The sequence below is a fragment of the Harpia harpyja genome, chromosome 1 (genome assembly GCF_026419915.1).
Source record: "Harpia harpyja isolate bHarHar1 chromosome 1, bHarHar1 primary haplotype, whole genome shotgun sequence".
NCBI lineage: Eukaryota > Metazoa > Chordata > Aves > Accipitriformes > Accipitridae > Harpia > Harpia harpyja.
In genome coordinates, this window is record NC_068940.1 from 104728763 (window position 1) to 104754008 (window position 25246).

General features: G+C 40.2%; 1 protein-coding gene across 1 annotated transcript; it reads left to right on the forward strand.

Annotated features, from left to right (window-relative positions):
* Positions 1 to 322: 322 nt before the first annotated feature.
* AQP1 (aquaporin 1 (Colton blood group)) lies at positions 323 to 20483 on the forward strand. Its single transcript, XM_052807943.1, has 4 exons — positions 323 to 827; positions 16576 to 16740; positions 17154 to 17234; positions 18754 to 20483. The coding sequence occupies exons 1-4, from the start codon at positions 438 to 440 to the stop codon at positions 18931 to 18933; spliced, it is 816 nt and encodes a 271-aa protein (XP_052663903.1). The 5' UTR covers positions 323 to 437; the 3' UTR covers positions 18934 to 20483.
* Positions 20484 to 25246: the final 4763 nt, after the last annotated feature.

Genomic DNA, 25246 nt, shown 5'->3' on the forward strand with positions numbered 1-25246 from the left:
AGCTCGAGACAGAAATCCTGTAAAAGCTTTCATTCCAGTCCGTGTGCTGAATGATGATGATACAGGAATTAAAGAAGTGAGGGTAAAATTCCTGAGGCACTCCTAGACTTTTCCAAGAATTTTTAAAAGCCTCTTAAAAACGGCAGCAGAGATCGAACGCTGTTAAGGGAGAGGGGAAAAAAAAAAAAAAGGAAGAAAAAACTTTGGCAGGCATACAGTGTCTTACATCAATCTAGCAGTCAGCATCTATGTAGACGTTCTTTCCTCCTTTTGTGCAACACCCCTTCCCTCCTACAGACCACCCAAAGCCCTATAAATAATCCAAGGACCGTATTTTTCTCCAGATTTCTCTTCAGACCTCAAAGGAAAAATATCAGGCAAAGGAAGGGAGAGAGGGAGAAGGGAAAGTGAGGAGGGGAGAGAGAAAGAGAGGAAAGATGGCTAGTGAATTCAAAAAGAAAATGTTCTGGAGGGCAGTGGTGGCCGAGTTCCTTGCCATGAGCCTTTTTATTTTTATCAGCATTGGCTCGGCTCTGGGTTTTAGCTTCCCAGTGGTAGGCAACAAAACATCAACAAGGTCTCAGGACAACGTGAAGGTTTCACTGGCTTTTGGGTTATCCATCGCTACCATGGCACAAAGCGTGGGCCACATCAGCGGTGCCCACCTGAACCCAGCTGTGACCCTGGGCCTCCTGCTGAGCTGCCAGATCAGCATCTTCAAGGCGCTCATGTACATCATTGCCCAGTGCCTGGGGGCAGTGGTGGCCACAGCTATTCTGTCAGGAGTCACCTCCTCTCTCCCAAACAACCTCCTGGGGCTCAACTCGGTAAGTAGAAACTTTTAATTCCCCCTTCTTTTTTTTTTTTTTTTTTTTTTTTTCCAAGTAGAAACGTAACACCTGTAATCTACTAAAGATGGGGGGGGAGGGAGGGATTGTGGTGGTGATGGTGGTAGTGATGGTGACCTCAGGCAGCCAATTGCTTATTGTAGCAGGGGATCCAGTCCTGACTGATGCCAGGATGGATCTATGTCATAGGGACGGTCCTTCCTCCCCACCCTCATTTTGGAGCTTTAGGACATTATGGTCATGATCGGTTTTGCTTATGTTCGATTTCGTACATCCGAGTTGCTGAAAGGTGCCTTTTGACACCGATTTAACACTGAAATCACTGGCAGTTGTTGCATGATCGAGTCGCTTTTGTGGTTCTGAAGGTCTCAGGTAACATGCTGGTTAATGTGCATGTATCGATGTTGGTTTTGCTTCTGTAAATGTGATTCTTTTTCAATACCTGATTAATGATTTGTGTAACCTGATGATGACTGCAATGAAAACCTATGGGAACAGCAAGGGAGATGTGTAGCAAGAGAAACCCTACCACCAAAAGTGTGAGCATTACCTGTTGCGTTAGGCAGAGTGCTCAGCTTCTGCCTGACACAGGATTCCAGCTGCACTTTCTGTGTGTTTCTCCTTTTGCTGTGCAAAAATGGGAAAAACCCCTGAATTCTCAGGTGTAGACTGGAGAAAGATGTGAAGCAGCTACGTTTAACGGGGTGCAGGTTTCAACCCTCTCCCAGCCGGGTGCTCACATCATGCTGCATAAAAACTGCCTGGCCACAACTCCTCCTCCTCAAAATGTTCTCATTTTTCTGTTGTCATTGTACCTTAACAAGAGAAAAAAGGATAGATACACTTTTAAACTTGAAGTCATCCCACTGTCAGAGGCAGTGCTACAGCCACTGCACTACACAGAGTACTATAAATGGAAATTGCCTTCTACTCACTTCTACTCACTGATTCTGATAAGAGCAAGTATTTCACATCTTTTCTATGGCCCCTTTCTTGCAGAATATTCCTGACTGCAGTTTGAAACTTGAGCTAATTTGAAATCTTATGCCCATTTGAAGTCACAGGGATATTTGAGACATAAAGCTGCAAATACAATAGCTCTTCAGAAATCATTTAGGTAAAAGGGGAAGAAAGGATCAAACAAATAGATTAACAAATAGAGTAATATGTTTTTGTATGCTGTGGCATTACAGTTAATTCAGAAAATGAGGCAGGTTTTGAAAACATGATAAAATCTGATATTAAGAATGTGATTCCTGAGTAGCTTAGTATTATCCACCCTCATGTTACTCTGGGGGTTGGCTGCTTACCTCCCTCTAGCCTGGTGCCTGCAGGTATTCCACTGTGCCACCGTTTTGGAAATTTTGATGGGTTAATCCAAAATATTTTGGGGAAGCAGAGTGAATCATATTATTAACTCCAGAAGGCTCTGGCTGTGTGTGTGTTATGTGATCTTTTCCTCTGAAACCACTGGCAGAGGGAATTGCTCAACCGCATGGGACAGGGTATCCGCCCAAGTGGTTTCCTCGAGAGGTCCAACTGCCATTAAACATGGGAGGTCTGGTTTCAGTAGCACTTGTGTTTGCTCTTCCCCTTATGGTTGCCACAAAATGCTGATGGCTGGCTCCTTCCTCTATCCAAAAGCCCCAAAACTGTCCATTTGTAAAAGGGGTGTAGATGGATACCTCAAACTCTTCTTGTTCCTCAGTCAGTAGCTTTCCAAGCTACAAAGATATAATTCAGAGCTCTGCACAAGGATATCTCAGAAGAGAAGGACCTATGGGGACAGATGGAAAGATCAGTGCAGTCACTGATTTTAGTAAGCTTAGGAGACTACTTCATGAATCTCAAAAATTGCATATGAGGACGGAAGCCTTGTTCCCTCCCTCCACCAGGAACACATCTGGAATACAATCAAATGCATCATTTGCAAGGCCATCAAATACACTGTAGGTAAAACTAGATAGTGTAAGTCTCCATCACGCCAATTTTACAAATCTGGCAACACTTTCTGTGCATGAATTAATGTATGAAATGGTGCCTAAACACTGTGAAAAGCCCTAGTCTCAGTGCTTGTCATTGTCAGATACTCAGAATTTTGATTTTTTATTTTTTCTTTCACATCCAGTTACAAATGTTCTGGCTAAAGCAGCAGTGGGGAGACTTCCCAGGGGATGGGGAGGGCAGCAGCTGTTCTTCTGCCTTGCAAGAAAGAACTAGAGAGGAAAGCAAACCCATTCATTTCCCACTGACAAGCTTGGACTGTCTGGGGAGGGGAGGTGACGGTTGAGGGGTGAGTTGGGTCTGAGCCCAACGCCGGGGAGAACGGCGGAACGGCTGTCCTTGGGCAGAGCCGATCACAACGGGGCATCTCCCGAAACCACAATCCAGCACCAAGAGCACGCTGCCTCCTTCAGCAAGTAGACGATAAGGAGAAACCACAGAGATTTGCTTTTATGTCATGCTTTTTAATCTGAGGACAAGGAGGGGAGGGACAGAGCTGGCAGCATCCCTGCCAGCTGCTTTGTCTTCCTGCCCTTCCTGTGGAAAACGAGGTGTAGATTCACTGTTGAGAAAAAGAATAGAAAGAAAAGGAGAGCTGTTTGTTTGACAAGGTTGGGAAGAGGGCTTGGACGTGCATGACTGCGTCCTCTGTTCTGACCCTCTAGTGCTCTTGGAGGGCTGGTTTTACAGGAAAAATGTGGTGGGAGCAATTTAATGGAGTCAGTGGCTATCCAGTGTCCCCAGTGGATACTGGGTGGGATTGCATGCCTGAACTTAGATTTATCCCACCCAGCTGTAGGTTTTGCACTGAGGGGCCAAGTGAGGAACCCATTTCCACAGGTTTCTCTCTAGTTCACAGGGAAGGAGAGACAAAGTACTTCAGCCTTTAGATCCAGCGAGTCGTCCTCCAGAGACAGCCAACTCTTCTTTGGCATGATGAGGCTCCAGGCTTGGGAGCCTCTGTGAAGTACCCAACATGAAGTTGGATGAATCTGTGCCTTTCTCATTGCCCAAAGGGAAAAAGGGAAAGACAAGAAAATGAAGCACAAAAAACAGCCATGGAAAGTGCAAGGCTGAAGAGAAGGAAGGGAGAATGAAAAAGCAGGATGCTCCTTTAACATGTTCAATATTAAGGTCTGTTTTATACTAAGACGACCAAAACATTCACATATGAAAAATTTGATCCAAACTTTACTGAAGTCAATGGATATATTTTTAGTTACTTTGGCTGGTTCCGAATAAGACATTCTGGACAATATTCAGAGAAGTATTTAGAGTACTGAATCCTTTTAAGATACTTAACTTCCCATATATTTTAGTAGTAGTGTGGGTGCCAAAGTAAAAACTTTGAGAATTGAAAAAGCTGAAAGAGGAGTATGCAGTGTGTTTGTTGTTCTAAAAATTTAAACATTATTCCTTACATCATCTGGTATCTTTTTTTGGCAATTGTGTTACTACACATTACAAATTTCCATTAGGTAAAACTGTAAGAATAGAGAATACCTAATCCAAAATGCACTCATCTGCCAGCATAGCTGACTATTGTCTAGTGAGGAGAGATCTGTAGTTTGGATAATGGAGGAAACTATTCATCACGGGCAGTTAATGTCCAACAAAGAGCTCAAGCAGGAAAGGCGGGTGAGAGGAGACTTCTGTGCTGTAAGGTAACACAATATTTGTGGTTCAGCAATGATTATCTTGAGAACTGTTATCAAGCTTTTAAAAACACGCTGAGAAAATTTCTTTAGCTCAGTTTTTTTAATTTTTTTTTTTTGTGAAAATGATCAGAGTTTGTGAAAAATGCAGACACAGCTTTAAAATTTCGTAATTTCTGTATTTTGGTATACTGATTAGAGGGCCTGGAAACATGCCCCCTCAGTCTTGGGGGCTACAATTTGGAAACCATTTGAAAACTCTGCCTTGAAGTTTGTGATGAAAGATATTATTTTAAATGTTGTAAGTGGATCAAAATTTGTAGGCAAGGAAAACAGACCTGAAGGTAGCATTGCTCAGGGTAGATAAAGAGACAAGAAAAACAGCAACGAATAACAAATAGAAGGGCTTTGGTTTAAAAAACACTTAGTGGACTGATAAATGTTGTTTGTGTAACTGAAGAACTTTATGGAAAAGCCAGGAGAGATCTGTGGTCAGTGTTTTCAGAGGTCTGGAGTGTTTTCTCAAGACAGGTGAATAGTCATATAGATACCACTCCCAGAGTGTGGAAGGTCACTTGTTGCTGGAACACCCTTTGGATTTCCAGTGTGATTGGCTGTGTCTCTGCCACTACTGCTCAGCAGAGTGTCCCCAAAGTTGGATCAGCTGTGGCATAAGAGTCAGTGCACATAAGGGTGCAATGCCCTTTGGTGATAAACACACAGTGGCCAGCTCCAAGTTCTTTCTCAAAGACAGGGAGAAAGGAGCCCTTTGCTGTCCTCGATTCTTCATACCAGGGCAGTATCTGCTGCTCAGAGACACCTTCCACCCTCACCAAAGTCACACTACAGAGTGAGTCCTCTCTCCATCAGTAGCCCCACTTAGCTGGATTGTGGTCCAGCAGAGCAGTTCTGAAGCCCTGTGCTGGAGATGGCTTTTTTTCTCTGCTGTCTGCGTATCCTCCAGCTCCAGCCTTATTCTGCTACTTAGGAAAGCTGAAGGCTGGACAATCTCTTGTCTCCAGGATATTGGAGCATAGGATGGGGCATACAATATGTGGATCCTTAGCTTCTGCAGATGTATCATCTTATCTCTAGGACATCAATGCTGGTGATTTTTCCCCCAATAAATTTCCAAGGCGCAGAGACCTCTAGTGCAAACATAAAATTGCCACTGCACTGGGAGTTCCCTTTCATAACGTTGAGACCTGCCACACCTTTTAATGTTGTGTGTGGGTCAGTACTGCTGTTTTTATCCTGATACTCCTCACTGAATCTTACCCATCCTTTAGAAAGTTGCCTCAGAGGGGATCACGGACAGGAATCACCAGACTCCCCACATTTGGTCCAAACCAGTGCACCAGTAGTGGCCCTCTGGCCACGGGGAGCGGGACTTGCACGGTTGGCCTTGATGACTCAGTGTTTACCTTGTGATTTCCCTCTCTCTTTGTGCCCGCGCCCTATGAGTCTGTTCTCCTCTAACCTCAAATTAAACAAAGTCGGGTTGAGTTGGAAGAACTTCCAAAATAAACTGAGAGCTTGACAGTGTGAGTGGACAACTGAGTAAGTGATGCTGCTTTTCCTCTGAGTCAGTATGGAAAATAGCAGTTCCAGAGGTGCCACTGGATGGACGAGACATGCAGCTGAGTTCCTGACCTCTAGTGCTTATTAAAAATCCTTGGATGCTTTTTCTCAGTGCAGATCATATACCGTGCCTTTCCCAAGTTTCAATACAGTAAGCTTCATTCTCCTTGTCACTGCCCTCTGCCCTCCTTATTTTCAATCTAGCGTAGGCTTCTCCTGCCAACCTTGCCTGACGTGCGTGCTTAAGCTGAAGGCTTCTACAAGGGGTCAGAAGTCACTGCATTTGTAGAGTGAGCAAAATGGTTCCTGTACATGAGATTAGTCCAGGATTTTTATTTCTTAACAAAGACCACCACAACAATAGCTAATTATTCAGTTTCAAACTTGCAGCAGCAGTCTTTTATGGCATGCCAGCATTGTATTGAATCGCAACAGGCCATGGAGGTGGAACACAGGAAAGGCACCTGCTCAAAACTGGCCACAGGCTTGGCCACTTTCGAATGTGTTCACACAGTGACAGCAGAAACATCTGGTCTGAGATGTAAACCTGATGGTTATCATCACCCATCCTCTGGAGCATTTGGGGATAACAGGGGTTATAGCTCTAATCTTATCTCAGATCTCAGAAGCCATTTCTTGTTTCCATTTCTACGAAGGTTTGCTTAGTGTTTCTATAATGATATAGCCATACCCTGAGCTTTTGGCAGAACGCATGCAGGGATGCAGCAGCACGGCCATTTCTGGCCCAAGGTGAGGCCCTTAATAATCATTATCCACCTGCAGGCCAGTCTTTTGGTGCTAGAACAGAGTGGTTCCAAGTGGGGTTTGTACCATGAACAGGGTCCACATCCAGAGGATCCAAAGATGTCTGGTGCATTGTTTGAGAAAATGCTCTGCAAGTCTCAGATTAAAGGTCCTCTTTATTTATTTCTACTTAGAAATAATAGAAATTGATGAAAGGGGTGCACAGAGGGTTGTAAAATAATGAGTTGCAATAGACCTAAAAACCTTATTAATTTGGTAGATTGGTTGGTAATATAATTCAAACGGAGTCATGCTGGGATTTTTGGAGAACAATTTTTTTTTTACCAGCTGTCAAACTAAGTAGGATTGAGTAAGCAATATAAAGAAATTCATTTTGCAACCACCCTTCCTGACTGGTGAATAAACAGTTAAAATTGTTTTCCTTTCCTTAGCATTCTATGTATTATGCCATATGTATTTTTATATTTTGTGTGTATGTGTATACACACCTTCACATGTACTGACACACCAGAGACAGAAAAATCAATAGATAGAAAGATTCTTCAGATGATGTAAACCCAAATTTCATTTCCTAATTTAAATTAACTAGAATTTTTGAAAAAATATCTATTACTGGGTGTCAATTCTAAATCAAGATCTGACATGGCAAGAACGACAGCCTAAGAACAAATGGAAATTTCCACAGCAAACATGAGAATGAATATTATGGATCCCTTCTGGTTAAATTGATGCAATGGTAAAACCAACATATAAGTCATTGTAGCAGGGCTCATGTACTTCAGCAGGTAATGTGAACCTTCAGGTGAGTCAAGAATAGCATTTCTATAATCAGAGAATCCTAAAAAATGTCACTATCATCTGGGCTGTATATAGCTATCTTTAAGAGAAGCATTTTTAAAGCAAGGATACTAAACCACATCACAAGTACTAAAGGAAGAAAAAACAGCCCTTGAAAAATTTCCTGTTTGTCTCAAAAGGAAATTGCCTGTTTTCTTTACAGCAGTAGTACATTTTTGCTTATTTGTCCATTCTCTAGCTTAATTGAGAGAATTCAATAACAGACAGATCTTTACCTGGTATCACAACTGAAAATGTCAAAGAAGTCTTCATCCTTAGAAAAATCTCCATTCCGGAGTTAGGGAAAGCAGTCCAAACTATTGTGCTTGTGCTCAACTTCATAGATAGCAAACTATCTGTATGTTGGGTGTCTGCATTTCGCAGTGTCTGTATTTTCCTGTCTTTAAACTGTTGTCTCTTTATTATAAATATGCAGAGGCACCCTTTTCATTGTGGGCTGATGTGGTACCTGGCACAATGAGACATCATGGTCTGTGGCTGTGCTCCTCAGTACCTCCAGAATAATATTAATACTAATGTCATGGAGCAAGTAAATGTCTCCTGGAGGTTTTTCTGGCCTGGCTGGGAGTGGTATGCAGTCCCATGTTTTATTGGTGTGCAACCTGACGGGAAGGTACTGATCTTTCTGGCATCCAGAGCCAAAGCCAGTGCTGGTGTTTAACTCTGCAACTCCATTGAAATCAATGAGATCTGAGGCTAAGGCACAACATTAACCTGTTAAATCAAATAAACAGGGCCTGACAGGCATCCTGGAGGAAACTCTATAAACAGCAGGAGGGAAAAAAATGTGTGCTGAAATCTCTGCAAGGGGTTTCTCTTTTGGCATTTGTGGATGAGAAAGGAGCAAAGAAATCTGTGCACTTTCTTCGTAGAGCCCCATGCTTCGCCTCTCCTTGAACCGCTAAAAGGTATCACAGCAAACCAAACTTTTCCAGGCTTTTGACACTACTTCTGTGCCAAGTGAAGTCAATGAACTCTTTCAAAGAAAAACTGTGGCACGTGTTTCCTTACGCATATACACGCAACTTCTCCTGAAGTTAATGATGACTGTGTTTGGACTGAGGAATGAATAAAGTCAGGTTTGGCCCCTTTGCTTTCCCTTGATAAGACTTCTTGCTTGAGGAACAAGGTGGAGAAATGAAGGACCTGGAATTGTTCCCCTAATTCCTGAAATCCATTGCACATATTCGGAGCTGTTTTTAACTCCATGGAAATGCCAAATCTTCAGTGCTCTGCACAAGACATTGTATGAACTACCTCAGTCTTGGAAAGTTTGAAAACTTCACAGGTTTGCTGGACTGTTAGTCTAGAAGTATAAAACGAATATTGCTTGGGTGCAATTGCCAACAACCATACTGTGAGGTTTGTGCAAATCCAGCTAGTTATTCCAGTAACAACATAGAAAGGAAGAGTCTATTAGGCTCACAATTCAGATATGCCCAAAATTCCACACTGAAAGACCATCCTCTTCTGGGCTGACAATACAGGAGATCATAAATAGCTCCATGGTATAAATGAGTGCTTCAAAAGTGTTACGGAAAGTGAACTATTTGCTTGGTTTTTGCTTGGTAACAAAAAAAATCAACTCACCATTCCTCATCCTCTGAATAGAAGTTGTTTATTTCTCACCAGCAAGATTTAAAAAAAAAAAATGTTTCCCCAAAGCAACTTTCCCAGAGGCACATCAAAAAGTAAAAGTGTAAATGAGACAAACGGTCTATCTCTAACTCGCTGTGCTAAATGAAGTCCTCTAGAGGAATTAACTTTTACTGACCGTCACTGGCCTTACATGTAAACTTTTTGTACTCTGGTTTAACATAAATGAAATCATCACTCTTCTCTTTAAGGCACACCAAGCTGCTGCAACACACAGCCCTGGCCAGTTTCTCATCAGCTTGAAGATAGGGTGGGAGGAGGGAGGTTAGTCTTGTTCCTGGATGGTGTCTGCTGTCTGAAGAATGGAAAATATGATTTCTGCTTTGGGAATTGAATGAGTCCCCTTTAGAGCTCTTAAGGCTGTATTTATAGGAAGGATAATCTAGCAAAGGACAATATGTTTTGTCCCTAGGTTCTGCTTCTATTGTTGATCTAGGAAACGATCCAAAGCTAATTCTTTGCTTCATAAGCAGCTTCTTCTGAGTGCTCCTGTCGTATAATTTTAAGTGAAACTCTTTAGATCTTTGCTTGTCTCTACTTACTAAAGAAATGAGACTTCTGTACTCTCTGAATCCTTAACACTCAAATAATGTGCATAGAAGCATCCATTTCAGAGTAATACTGTTAAATAGCCAGGAGAGAAGAGAATAACTGTAGTTAAATAGCTGGGGATAAAGTCTCTGAATACATTTTGACTGTAAGTTAAAAGAAGGTTTACAGCTATGGAGATCTGGGACAGACTTTCAGCAGAAGAAATGTATGTTATCAAGACAGAAGTTATCAAGCTATTTTCATGACAGAGTTGGAGCTGAAAGAATGAGAAGAGTCAGACAAAATGACAGGCCAGATAGTGGAAGATGGTTTTGAGGGAAGTAGGGAAATTAATTTCTGAGATTACATTTGAAGAACATTGCATTAAAGAACTCTGCCCAGCTAAACACTTAAATGATAGTTGGTATAAAGCAGCATAATTAGTACTTCCAGCACGGGGATGAAGAAGAGAGCACGAACCATTTAAACTAATGTGAAGAGTTTTCTTTATTAAGAAAAATAAGGAAAATCAAAGGAGGGAAAGTTTAAGCTACAGGAAGAAATCATGGTAAAACAGTGAGAATTTGCTTGAATAAAATGCTAAAGTCTTCCTTTAAGAAAACAGTCTGCCATGGCAGAGATAAACTAATAATTTGGAATGCTGAAAACAGCGGGCCTGCTGCAAGTTGTTAGATGTTTATTTGAATTCAACACACAAGTAAAGATGTCTGTCTGATATAAAGATATTCTTTATTGCAGCACAGCTTCTTAAAATTCTCGATTTTGTCTGGACAGGAGAACATAGTTCTTCTCCCAACATGAATATTAAAAACAGTTTAACAAAAGGTAATATGTTTTTAGTCAGTCCACAACATGCTGCTTCTTATGTGCCAGCCATGCTATTGCTGGGGTTCTGCAAAAGCTGCCTTAGCTAGGGGATGGCTGGGATCTGCAAAGAAGAGAAGCCCCAGCCATCAGTGATATTATATGTGTCACTAAATTGCTGTGGTTTAACTTTTCTCTCTCTAAAAAACATCAGCCAGCATGGCTTGCAGTGAAGTATTTCATAAGAATGGAGAAAGTTGACATTTCCCTACTGAAAATAGACTGCTATATTTCCAGAGGCCTATCATTTTTCAGGAACAATGAGAAACTAATCTCTGTTATATGAAAGTAAGCTGGACCCTAGAAGATACAATCCATGGCTAAAGGTTTGTTGGATGAGAAGGAGCATAGCACCACATGATGAAACCACCTTGCATAACAAACTGTCTTATCCATATAACGGGAAACAGGTTTGAACTTGACATACTTTTACTCCTAATGAGAAAAATATGAAACCTCTAGAGAAGTACACAATTGGGTTTACCTTGGGCCAGTTTAATTTCCTGTCCCCATTCCTCTTCTGAAGGCAGACAAGTAATAAATATCCTGGTCTAAAAAAAAAAAACCAAAAGGAAAGAAAACATACCATTAATTTGCCCAAATTATTGCTTGAAGCTGTGGAAATCAGGCAGCTAAACATGGCAGTTAGGGGCACTTCTGAGAAACAAGCTTCTGTAGTTCTCATCTCCTGTCTGATGTGGAGAAATGGAAGCAATGTGAACGCTACCCATTTCCTAAGACCAAAAAGCAGGTGTTTGTCTCAATAGTTACTGTCACGGTCATGACTAGATAATGATTTTCCATTAATTTTGCCCTCGGGTTTAATGGTCCTCATTTGATTACATTACCTGTCTCTTGACACAGTTGCCAATATGGATTACATCTATGCAGAGCCTTCGCAGTGATTGACCCACCAAGCGTGGCTCCACTATCTGCATATGTCACCAGCTGTTTCTAGGCATTAACTCAGCTGAGCCAGAGCCGCACTGAGGCAATTCTGTCCCCAACCTTCCCACAGAAAGAACTTTTCCAAAGAACCAAGGTCTCTTATATGATAATTCAGCTTGGAAGAGACCTCAGGAGGTCGCTAGTCCAACCTCTTGCTCAAAGCAGAGTCAGCTTCAAACTGGGTTGCTCAGGAGCAGCAGTAGCATTACCAGATAAAGCTAATCTTTGAGTGGGGAACCGGTATTGTACCTCATCCCATGTCCAGTTATGCAAAGCAGAGGGCTTCAGCATGCCTAGAGTGCTTCCTTATGTTCCAACCAGTTGCAGCTCAGGAGCTTTCTGAATGAGATGTGATTTCTATAAATTTACTGAATTCCGGTGGATTTTTCTTCCATGGACTTGTTCAGATTCACAGTGAACTCAAGTGAAAATATTAATGGTGGAATTCAGCTCACAGAAGGATATACCTCACTTGGGGTATCTACATGTAGGCTTCTGCTTATCGTCTGGGTGCTATTACAGTCAAGGGAGAATTACTCAGTGCAAGCTAATGCAGCCAAGATTGATTCACCTCATCAGATATATGTATCTACATATAACTATCAGAGCTTGCCAATGATGTAATCCATTTCTTGGGTGTGTTTCTGGTGCTTCTTCTGTCAAAATAGTGACTTAGAAATGAAGTTTAGTGGAACAAATCATGTGAACAGAAAAGGAGAAGTCTGGATTGACTCCTATCATGTAGGAAACTGTGTTGGAGATGAATGTGGGCTTGTGTGTTTCATTTTAATCCCTTAAAGCACTGGATCCACTCTTCAAGCCTCACAAGTCTGAGTCATGAAAAGCTCGGGGAGTTACTGTGCTGTTCCCTGCCTTCTGACATTTCTTCTGTTGCCTTAATGAGCACCACCTAAAATGCAGAGCATGTGAGAGTTATTGGACTGAGATGAGAAGAGGTCAGAGATTTCCCAGCAGATAGATCAAGGGCAAATGCAGTGTCAGCCCACATACATACCTTGTTGTGACTGCTGGTAAGCAACCTACCAACGCAGGGAAGAAAATCATTGCAGTGTGGGTACAGGTCACTGGAAAGGGACTCTTTCACCCCAACACTACGGAAGAGGTGACTATGTCTTATGTTTCAAGACATTATTCTATCTATTTAAGAATCAGAGATATGGTCACCTTACATTCTGGATATTCTCAGCAGCAGAATGCTAGATGTTAAGACCAGCGGTTGATTTTTGCTTCTGTTTTGTTAGCCTCAGGTAGTCAGGTCTCTGTAACGTACAGTACTACTCCCTGCTAGATGCAGATTAAGCTTTAGACAACCCTGAAGCTTCTGGAGTCAGGTATTCTACAAAAATTCAAGCTTTCCTTAAAAAACCTGAATAACGTAAGGAAAATACAATGAAAGGGTAATCTACTTACATTGGTTATGCCTACCTGCTTCTGTCAAGAGCTTAAAACAACAGATTCAAAAGGTGCAAAATGTTTCATATTACATTGTTAGCTGGCTAACATTTGCAAATCCACTGTGACCAAGGATTATATAAATATAAATACACATACACACACACACACACACACACATATGTGTACATTTTAACTTGATATTAGGAAATTCACCTTCCTACTCCCCATGTTATGCTTTGGCTGGGATGTGGTTAGGGTGGTGAAGACTCTTGCTGTTCCATGTGTTGCTATACCCTGGATGGTTCAGGCTGCTGCTGTAGTGACATTATAACTCTGACAAGTAAGCAAATAATGAATGTCTGTGATACTACTCTTACATACTGCAGATCCACAGACCACAGCAAAGCAGAACATCCAACGTTTGCCTCAGCCTGCCTCATTTTGGAACATGGCCCAGAGTCCTTGCTCTCACAGTACGACCTTACATCCCTGGCAGGCTGCGTAAAATTACATGCTAGAGGAAAGCAAAAGGTTTCCTATGATATTTCCAGGTTTTCTTTAATTCCACACAGCCCATCAATAAGTGTTGATTAGCAGGGAGAATGACCTCAATTCACGTCAGCTATAGGATGTGTTTTCCTGGAGGGAAAGGAAGAATATGATTTCCACCTCTCAAAGATAAGGATTATCACAGTTTTTAAAAGCACGATTTTGCTCTTATTGTCTCTTTTCTTTTATAGAAGCCCTTCAAACGAAGGGAAGACTAATGGTAGGTCAGTGTTTAATGGTTTGAAATGCCAAGGCTTTGTCAAATAGTAACATCGATGTGTCACACCTCAGATCTAGATTCTCTGGGGTTTAACAGTTACATTATGATAGAAAAGAATTCAGTTTTTTATCCACTTTTGGGCATCTGCAGATCACTCACTTATTTGTCAATACACCTGCCTTTTAAGTTTGATCATTTGGCCTTCCAAATGTGAGACAGAGTTTTCCAGAGAGTCTGTAGTCCAGGTTCTTAAAGTGATACTGTTACTTTTGATATCAATGGGATGCATTTGAAGCCTAATTTGTTGAGCGCCACAAATTCCACTGTCTCTGCAGAAAAAAAAAAGAAAAAAAATTTTTAAAAGGGGATGACAAAAGTAATAGAATATTAATTTAGTGGTATATCAGGTAATCAGCGTGAATTTCTGGATCATGTCATTTTCACTGCTTGCTTATCTGGATATATTTATGTCAGACTTGTACTTCTCACATGTAAGTCCTATTAATGCTGGACGTTTCATTAACTGATTTCAGTTTCTACTGTATGGATGCCAAAAGAATCAAAATGCCCACCATTTCAACCAGAATTGCTTTCAATCTGTGGATAAACTGCTTCTAACTCAAAGGATATCAGTCCTGCATATTAAAGAATGATATAATAACATATTATTAATGCTTCAGATTGACAGGTGTTAGAAATCAATATATTTTCACAGTTTTTAAAGTAGCTAATCAGATTGATGCTGGCTGAAGACAGATGATTTTTTGTCAGTGGTTAGGAATTTGATATGCTGCTTTGTTACAGAGAAGAAACAGGGAAAGCGGATAGCAAAGGTGGAAAGTGAAAGAGTTCAGCTAAACATCTTTAAGTTTTAAGGTTATTCAAATATTAGTTTGGGGGAAATTAGGGCGTAAAACCACAAAAACAAATTTAAAGCATGATTTCCCATAGTTTCATTGTTCTGGACAGGTCACAATAACACTTAGTTATGTTTTTGCCATGTATGACCTAGCAATATTTAATGCAGAGGCTATGACAGATGGGATAACCTACTGATAGCACTACTCTTGAGCATAAGTTTTGCAGGGTTTGCTTCCTACTGTGAGTCACTCACATTCTCATTTTCTCTGGCTTCCGTCCAAGCTCATGTTTCATCCTATCTGTGCAATGTAGTTATTTCTGCTTAACACTAAGTTAGCTCAGATACAGGCTTGTCTTGTCTTAACTAAGATACTACTGAATATAGCAATTAGAAGCAGAATTCAAAACTTATTATAACATTGAATGGTTTAGCTCCATGTTTTCTTGGTAAGCACAAGTTTCTAACAGTACTCCTGAAATATGACAGCATTTCTACTGTGTAATGTTCATTTATGTGAATTACTGTGGTTTCAATATGTTCTACAGCATTTATATTAATAAGAAACTCTACTGATTTCATGATTAATAATACAGTTGGAATAGCTACATCTGCCAGTGTGAGTTTTTCTAGAGAATCTGCTTTACTTCAGTAGGAAATTGAAATACTTCCCCCATCACCCCCTTAGGATTCCTGAATTGTGGATGGTTTTTTATGGCTCCCAAAGAAGTTGAGTGAGATTCAGTCTGAGTCTAAGACACCTAAAATTCATCTACATGTGAGTTAAGTGTCTAAGCTCTTGTTGTAGTCAAATGAGATCTAGTGAATACAAAATAAAGAAGAGCTATTCAGTTGACTCTCAAATGCTCACCTACATTTCATCAGCTGAATGGACCTCAACTCCATTGACTATGTTCATTGCCTATCCAAGTTAGAGATACATTGCCTAAACATTGACATCCAGAGACATTTTAGATACCTTTGGTCTTCTGTAGGACTTGTGTCACATCTACCAGTCTTACATGAACACTGTGGATATCTCAGGTGGCATTAGAGGTGTATTTTCAGGCAATTGAATCACAGTATAGGTGCCTTAATATTAATGTGGAAATCTGCCCATGGAGCCAGTATTTTGCAGGACATTGTCCACAAGAAGTCCTTGTTTTGAAGAGTTCATACTAAATTACAGAAAATAAGTAGTGGTGGGAGAAGAGAAGATTAATGTGACTTGTCAATAGCAGAGATAGGTACTTTCAAGCTACCCAGAGCTATGCACTTTTCTTACTATTTGTCCTTTCCTCCTCCTGCCCCTGTTTGCTTAGCAATTGTTGCTGTAGGCAAGCTGAGCAATGTTTAACATGACCAGAGGCTCCTCATTCTCAGAAGCAATGAATAAATGTCTCAAGGCACCACAATTCACTTCTATGGGTAAACTCTACTGAAGGTGAATCTCTGGCTCATTTGTTTCTCACGCATAGATCAATTATGTTCTCATTGTGTCTAGTGGTTGAGCATTCACTTTGGCTGGATGCAGCAACCATGCAATCATGTTGAATCACCAACAAAAGCTGGTTACACCTAGACTTGAGTACAGCAGCGAATGTTTCAAAACTAATTTCTGTTCACTTTTTTTTTCTTTTTTTTTTTTTTCTTCCTGTTAAGCAAAAGCAACCCAAGGAGAGAAATGGCTGTGCAGGTCTGCATTTTCCTATTGAGAAAGTAGATCCTGCAAAACTTTGTCGTACTGGTTGAAGTCAGGTAGGAATGTCAAGTGACATTTTCCTTCTTGTCTCCATGCAGCTTTCAGAGGGAATCAATGCGGGCCAAGGACTAGGTATTGAAATCATTGCTACCTTCCAGCTGGTGTTGTGTGTCCTCGCCACCACAGACCGGAGAAGGAATGATGTCTCAGGATCAGCACCTTTGGCCATTGGTCTCTCCGTTGCTTTGGGACATCTTCTTGCTGTAAGTTTTAGCTCTCACAGCTGATATGTGCAATGTCCCGTCTCAGGATGGGCCACTGAAGGCAGGAAGAAGGTGGGCAGATGATAGTTTCTTCCTTCTCCTTCCACTTCAGAGACTGGCCTTGTTTCTGCAGCACGCATGGCCCTTCTTTCTTGGGCCACGTGGCTGTGGCAAAAAGTGATGAGGTTGCACATCTGGGAGGAGTCGCTGCAGTAGGACCTGTTTGCCTGGTGGGACAGGACAAGCACATGGCAAACAGTTTTTCCCCCTTTTTTCTAAGGAAGAGCAGGTGGGATGAGTGAAGCTGTTGTAAGCATCTGAACGATGCTGCAGGCTGCCACTTGGCCTCCTGTGTAATGAAGATGCCACATGTGCATCAGTGCCTCACCACTGGTTCTCTTTCCACCTCCTAGATTGATTACACCGGTTGTGGAATTAACCCAGCCAGATCTTTTGGCTCAGCGCTGATTGCCAACAACTTTGAAAATCACTGGGTAAGTTGAATAAATTTGTTTAGTTTACAAGAGGCTCTGCATATGCATAATCTACAAGATCAGAAACATTTAAACACGTATCGTTAGCACCAAGTCAGTGAGTTGCTGTTTCTATTTCATTTAACAAAGAATAATCTCCTTTTGCTCCTGACCAGCCTCAGGAGATCACGAAGTCCTCAAGCTGAGTGTATATGTTCAAAGTACTACAGTAGATTTTCTTTAAGTTTATTTATTTCAAATATTTTAAACATTAAAGCCTCATTACACAGAATTCTGTATTGATTATTTATTGTTTAAACTGAGTTTGTAAAGTGCTACTGCTTAATCTGATAAAACCTAGTTTAGGAAGGTTCTTAAGCAGGTTTATAAACTGAAATGAATCATCCAATGATCCATTCATATATGGAAGCTAATGAAGTGTTCATCTTCTTACAGTTAAGTGTCTGCTTAAGTGCTTTCATGGAAAAGTGCTCTGGAAACACTATAAATTTTAGATTATTCCCTGTGGTTAAATGTGGTTAAAATAAGGAACTTCACAAAAATTTACTTCTTTCACTAAAGCTCAATAAAGAAGACTGATATGAAAGCCCTAAATAAGCATGTGTTTTTGAATATTTAAAATGCAGCTTGTTCCAACTCTCCTACTGATGATTGTGGCAGCCAGTTCATAGGCAACCATGGAAATTTACTGGTAGTACAATGGCTTGTGAAAATTTTGGATATGGATGCCATTTTAATCTAAAGAGTAAAACACAAAAGGAGGACACTGGGGAAATTTTGCCATTATTTCCCACTTAAACACTTCTATTGGGATAGTAATGTAATGTAACTAAGCTAGTAGCTAGTATTTTCAGATTTCATAGAAAAATTATTTTCATTTGTACAGAGAGAAGGAGATAGAGATAATAATTCATATTAAACCACTAATATTGCTGAATAAAAGAAAACATGTTTTCAGACTCAGGAATTCTTTGGCCATGTAAATCCCTCAAAATCATCTGTTAATTCTAATAAAATCAACCTGTCTACTAAAATACTTTTACTACCTCTCCCTCCAAACTTTACTTGCCGTAAGTGATTAGACCAGTACAATTACAGCAATATCACTAGCTAAATAGCAGCTAGTAGCAAATTAAGCCCCTAATTAGGTCCTCACTAAGTATTACTTTCTAATTCACCTATCACTGAAAGTTAGTGGGAGAATGGACTAATGTCCTTGTTGCTTTTAGAAATTGTGCCCCCCTGCCAAATTTCTGTGGACTAACTGGGAGGTTTTACCAGTAGATACCTGATTTTAAATATCGGAACTCGACAACATAGTCACAGTTATTAATCTCTGGGTCTATTGCCAATTCATGGTGAGAAATTTCTTGCTATGCAGTTAATATTCAGGTGATAGACTGTAATGTTAATGTTTTCACTGTAAATTTTGTAGTGAAAATCCTCAGAGGAGATTTTCAGAACAGCTTCAAATGCAGTGATATCCGATGTATTAACTGGATTTGGAACTGTGTTTCAGATCTTCTGGGTTGGCCCAATCATTGGAGGAGCAAGTGCTGCCCTGATTTACGACTTCATCCTGGCTCCCAGAAGCAGCGACCTGACTGACCGCATGAAGGTGTGGACCAGCGGCCAAGTAGAAGAGTATGATCTGGAAGGAGATGATATGAACTCCCGGGTTGAAATGAAGCCAAAATAAAGAAGGACAAGGAAAAAAAAAAGTACATTGGTTTCCGAAGATTTTATCAGTGTTATAGACTCTTTGTAAACCAGCAAGCAGTACTTTTTGTTTTTTAATTCAATATGGGTTTCCATTTTTTTACCACCATTCTTAATAACATTTTTATATCTGGGGTTTTCAATTACAAAGTCTTCAGGCCAAGAAGTCATTAGACACTTTTACGTGAGCTAAATAAATTGGGCTGAAATTTAACCCCTCCCTCACCACCACCAAATTTTCTGGTGTATTCAACGTGGGTGGTTCTCCCAGCACATCTCTCAGTAATGATAAGTAATTCAAATGACCAGTCTGTTTGCTGAAAGAATAGATACCGAGGACAGAGAACCATCTGTACCAATAACAGGGGACTTATACAGGAAAAAAGTATTTATACAAATATGCAAGGCTGGTATCTAATGCCAGTAATGCATCTGAAAAACTATCTCAAATCATTGCCCCAAAGCACCTTTTGGAAGGAAAGGCCACTGAAAATTACTTGTTATGTAGAATTAACCATAATTTTCTAAATGATTGATAATCTCTGAGAAAGAGGGCCAGAAAAGTTAAGCAGGACAAGAATCTCCGGAGTCCCAGGATCCATTTAGATTTTCTAACTGTTTCATTCTCCCTGAACCTGCATCTAGCTCACTGTGAGGGAAGAGAATATATGACAAAAAATGTACAGATATATTAATTCCTGGGAAGTAATAACTAGAAGTCAAATTAGAGAGTAGTAATAACAACAGCAACAAGAAAAACATGGTGCCAATACGTAAACAGGATTGTATTGTGCCTGTGACTACTCTGCTTTTGTTCATCTTAGGTAATTTAACTGTATGTTATAAAACAAACCAGGAAAAAAAAAAAAGCCCCTTTCTTCTTGACACTATTCCAATAGCCAGTGCTGTGACATTCAGGGACAATGAATAGATATACACACAGTATATTTTCTAATGAGGGACAAATACATACCTGTGTGTAAGTCCATTTTGGGGGTCGTTGCTTTGTTTTTTTATATATATATATATAAATGTTTATATATATGTTTTATACAGAAAGCCTAGTATACTGTTTTGTAAGAAAATAAGAGCATAAGACAAGTGGAAAGAATTGCAGCAGTGCTTAGCAAAATAAATGACACTGGAAACGTAAAGAAAATTAACACTCTAAACGATGTGGAAGACTATTTTCTGTTTTCGTTTTTGTGTGTGTGCTACTTATGTTTTCCTGAGTAACCCAAAGCATTAGCTGGTCTTACCTACTAACCATAGGATATAGTTAAAGCAGATACATCCTGATATACTTGTTCTGCACTAAACAGTTTTACCTAAGAAATGAGGCCCAGAGGAACCTACATGAAAAGCTGCACACTTTACCATTCAGACAAACACCCCAGAGGTAGTATGATGGATGTCTCCTGTTAGAGAGGCAGTGTGGACATGGGAATTGAGAGAGGGTTGACATGGGAATCCATACAGCTTGGATCATTTCATCAAGCTGAGCAGATGTACAATGAAAAAAAAAGAAAATCGCCAGCAAATTAAAACAATACATTTTATCTTTCTTGTCTACAATTGGTGTGGTATCATCTCGTGTATTGTCTATGTACATACAGCATGATTGGATTTTGGGGTGGTTTAAAAATAAACAAAATCAATTGTGCTAACACACGAAATGTTCATGATTCTTGATTTTTAATTTGCCTTGCAACACAATGCAATTTCATTCTCTATACCATTCTTCAGGTGCCAACCTGTAAGACTGAGACAATTTCTGCTTTTCCACTCTTGACTGCTCCTTTGATTTGGTGCTAGCTTTTGGGAAAAGGAAGCTTCTGTCTATGTACGACAGGCAAAGCAGGCCCTTACCTGGAAGTAAGCGCTATCTTTCCAGAATCTTTATTTGCTGGTATCCTAGTGCATCCGTTGACCTCAAATTAACTCTTTTTTGCCTATGAGCTAGAACAGTTGCAGAAGTCACCCACAGTAAATAGGTTGTTTTGACAAGCTTGAGGTAACTTAACACATATAGTGATGGAGAAAATGTGAGCTTCACAATTTGTTCCTCAGCCTACACCTTGAGAAGAGCAATATCTTGGCCTATTTTCTATGTTTCAAAGTCCAAAACTTTGAAGACAAGCAAAACTGCCTTTCTGTTTGGTGTGTAGTAGGACTACATCATGTTAGCTGCTCTAGCTGCTGCTTATGATCACCATAATAATAAATAAAGTAGATGAAAGATGTACAATAACTGTTTCACTAGTGAAGAAACAAAAAACAGGTCAAAGTAAATGAAGTGTGATTTGTTGGTGTATTTATTCACACTGATAATGTTTAAACAATTTACAGTAAAGCTCTAGGAAATTAAGTGAAAATGTGTTTCAACAGAATTCCAGGCTTAAACCCCTCCCTTCATCTTAAAGGAGGAAAAGCTTAATAGTACATTTAAAGTGCTTTTGTAGTACTTAGCTCCTGAACTGAAAACAGCAGTCTCTAAACAATGCAAGGCCATAGCTGCTAATGGTCTCTCCACTCCTGGCACAAATGGTTTTGCTTTGTGCTAGACAAGCAGACTTAGAAGTTGTCATCATCTCATTAAAATATTTGGAAAATACCCAGCAAAGGAATTAAAAGCATGAAGCAGCAAGTATCGAAACCCACTAACAAATGTCAAGTGGGCAAATGTATTTACATATGACCAACCAGAAACTCAACAAAAACTCCCAAAATCTCAAAAGGAGGCCTGGAACACAGTTGTTTAAAAGAGCTCCCATGATGTATGCACTAATAGTTGCTGACCTATGGACAGATAGACCATGTCTGTGCCCTGGTAATTCCTGGGGACAAACCTCTGTATTTATCACACATTCTAACAGGAAAAGATGATAAAGGGTAGATTGGCTAGGGACCACCTGCCATGGTCTCAGTAGCCACCCTGTCTTGTAGCCCACAACATACCAGATAACCACAGAGAGTGGCTCTACAAATCCTAGTAAATGAAAAAGCACAAGGCAATATTCCCAAGCACAGGAACACAGTTCTCAGTGCCTGCACCATCCCAACTAATATTCTCCCAAATTTTTCCAAGGCAAAGTTGAGCAATGCCAAGATGATCCACTTTTTGTTTTGTCTGGGGGTCAGTTGTCATCCCAGGGATAGACACCAGCATGCAGATGTACTCACTCGGTGGTTTAGGCAGCTGACAAAGTACCATCTGTTTTTCGCAAGCACCAGCACAAGACAACTTAGAAGAAGCCTGAGCAAGGTGCTTTGAATTCATCCCTGGAGAAACTGCTGCTCCATTGATTCTGTACACAATCTAAGGAGATATGGGTCCTAACTTTAGTCATCTATCTTTAGAAGTAAATACATGCTCTGCCTCCCCATTGTAACTGTGGCAATTTAATTTTAGATTTCATGTTGCTCAACTCTATATAGACTTTTAACACGTGCAAGGAAAGAAAGGCGATTGAAACATAACATAATGACAGCCAATAAGCCAGGAAACTTCCATTGTCTTCCCATATCCACCAGCTGCACCAGTCACAATTCACAGCTTAATGTTTTTAAAAATTAAAATAACACAATAATACTAATAAAGAGTTTCTCATAGTATTTCAATGTTTTCCCTCCTTTTGCCCAGCTGAAGCTTGGACGTGCCAGGAGTCACACAATAAAATTATATTAAGAATATGGCTGTTATGATTCAGTTGAAGCCTGGGCTCTAGTAAACATCTGTGTCAAGAATGGTTCTGGGTTTCACTTTACTGAAGCCTGATGTCCTTGAAAGGACCATATTTTTTGTGTAGAAGTTGTCCAATATTACAGAAATTACTTAGCCCAGAATTCCTTCTGGGGACAAATGCATCATTTTATAGACTTCCCAAAGCCAAACTGTGAAATCAAACCTCTGTTTAAATAGGTTCATTGATAATTAGACATTAGCCATCTATGAGATCACATCACTTTAGGTGCTTGAAATCGTATGCCACATGTTCCTGAGAAGGCACAATTCCTGTTGACTTCAAGATTCGCTTGTGCTGTTGGACAAATCTAACATGTTCAGATCTACAAAGGCAGTTAACACACTAAATTCTGATTTGACAGGAATGGGACTTCGCTTAAACCCTCTCAGTGAAATCCTATTCTTGCTGAAGCCACAGTCATTGTCGTTTGGGAAAGCAAAATTTGTCCCCAACTATTTACCACCAGGTAAAAACCCAATTTACCACCAGATCAGTTATCTGTTGCTGTGTGTCTTTGCTTCTGAGTAAAACTTTCTAGGGACCTGCGCTCCTGACCACTTCCATGTAACCATGGATGCCTGCCCATGGCCATTCCTGTTCTTCAACACCCTGTCTAATCCTGCAGGGAGAGATGGGCAGGTAATAATGATTGGGAGAATCAGTTAACTATCTCAGCTCTAATGGTCTTCAGATGTGGATGTCAGCCCTATTGCCTGTAATACTGTGATAAATTACTGTATACTTCAGAATTTGGTAAAGAGGCTGAGCACAAAATGAACACAGAAATGAAGAATGGATGGAGGGAAGTGACACACTGCATAAAAGGCAACTGATTTGTGGATTTTATTAGCATTCAAAAGGATTCATTCTCCTTTCACCTTGGTTGAACTATATACCCTACTGTCCTTGAGCCATACCTATTTGAACGAAAGGTCTTCAACTTTTTCAATCATTTTGTTATAAGATTTATAGATGTTGATAAAAAAGAACGCCAGAAACTCAATACACTCCCCTTTTCATGATCTCCTGAACTTCCTGATCTGTTATACTCTAAAATTTGCCATGAATTGCCCACATTGTGCCATTTCCTCTGTTTTGTTTCTATTCTTGTCTTAGACCAGGAATTAAGAAGCTTGTGGAAAATGATCAACATAGTGATGCTATTTGCTCATTTTTGTAGCATTTCTAGAGATTTCTTTCCCCTTTCTCTTTTTTCCCTTTATACTTCATTTTCAAGTTCCTGAGAAGGACTACTAACAGTTAAAGGTGATCCCTCCATTTAATCTCTTCTCCCTTTAGCTTGTGGTCAGTTCCTTTTAGTAAAGGGTGTATCCTTACTCTATTAATTCTTTTTTTTTTTTTTTTTTGCCATTGAAAACAAACAAAACAATGTTCCCTGGAAGCATGGGAGCCAAACAGCAACTCTTGGCAAAAAGTGGCTGTGAAATGCAATTGCTGGAAACAGTCATACTTTTTTCTTTTTTTTTCTTTTTTTTTTTTCCTGAAAAGTAAATGGAACACTTGCAGGTAGTAATCTATCCAGAAGACAGATGTGACTATAAAAACGACAAGCTGCAGCATACACTTGGTTTCCCTTGGGGATCTCCAACTTCTTGTTTCACCATTTCACATAATTACTTAATCAAGAAGAACCTGGCATGAATTAAAGGGGAGAGGGGGAAATGATGGGCCTGCCCAATTTTGTATCCTATCAGTGCTGTGTGGGAAGAGAGGTCACTTGTACTGTGACTGTATTTTCTGTCTTGGAGCCAGATCTGATTTACTCAAAAATGTTTTAGCATTGTTCAAGGAGTGAGAGAAGAGCTACGTTATATTCCCATCTGGCTTTACAGTGTTTTGCGTTGTCATGGTAGTGTAAAATGTTTTTTGTGACACCGGGGAGTGGACACTAGCACTTTGATGTCTGCTGTAAGAGATCTGATTTCAACTCTGGTTGGTCATTAGCCAGGCATGGGAGTGAATCTCAAACACTTATTTCAATCTCTGAGAGCCAGAAAGATCTACGATGTGCCAATTTGACACACTACCTTTGTGTCCAAGCAGCACTAACCTGCCTGCTGCTGGTGGAGAAGCCTGGAAAGTCCTGCTAGAAGTGTGCATTATGCAGTGAGATTGGTTTTTGTACGTCTTATTCCTTGCTGATCCATGTTAGTCCATTTCTGTTAATCTTCAAAGTGTACTTCAATGAGTCTTTCTCTGTGTAGGTTATTGATGAAGGAGACAGGAACTGACTGACTGAGATTTATTTGCCACAGGTGGGTATTTTGGCTCTAGGGTAAATTTTGTTTTCATTCTTGTCATTGCTGAGGCTGACAGATTTACATCTTTTTGCATTAGCCTTTGCCTGATGAATGCAGAGAAAATGCTTTATGAATCTAGGTTCACATTTCCATTTACATGGCTTGTAGGTAAAATACTGAAAGGAATGTAAAAGTTGTACTTCACTACTGAAAAAAATTAAGAAAACACCTGCTCTTGTGATTGTCAAGAAAAACCTTACCATATGCTGCTGGGGGTGTTAGCCAA

Excerpts from the sequence above, each read along its gene's own strand:
- AQP1 (XM_052807943.1), top strand. The coding sequence starts at position 438 with ATGGCTAGTGAATTCAAAAAGAAAATGTTCTGGAGGGCAGTGGTGGCC. Across the intron at positions 828-16,575 it reads ACCTCCTGGGGCTCAACTCG|CTTTCAGAGGGAATCAATGC; the intron begins GTAAGTAGAAAC and ends GTCTCCATGCAG. Across the intron at positions 17,235-18,753 it reads ACAACTTTGAAAATCACTGG|ATCTTCTGGGTTGGCCCAAT; the intron begins GTAAGTTGAATA and ends ACTGTGTTTCAG.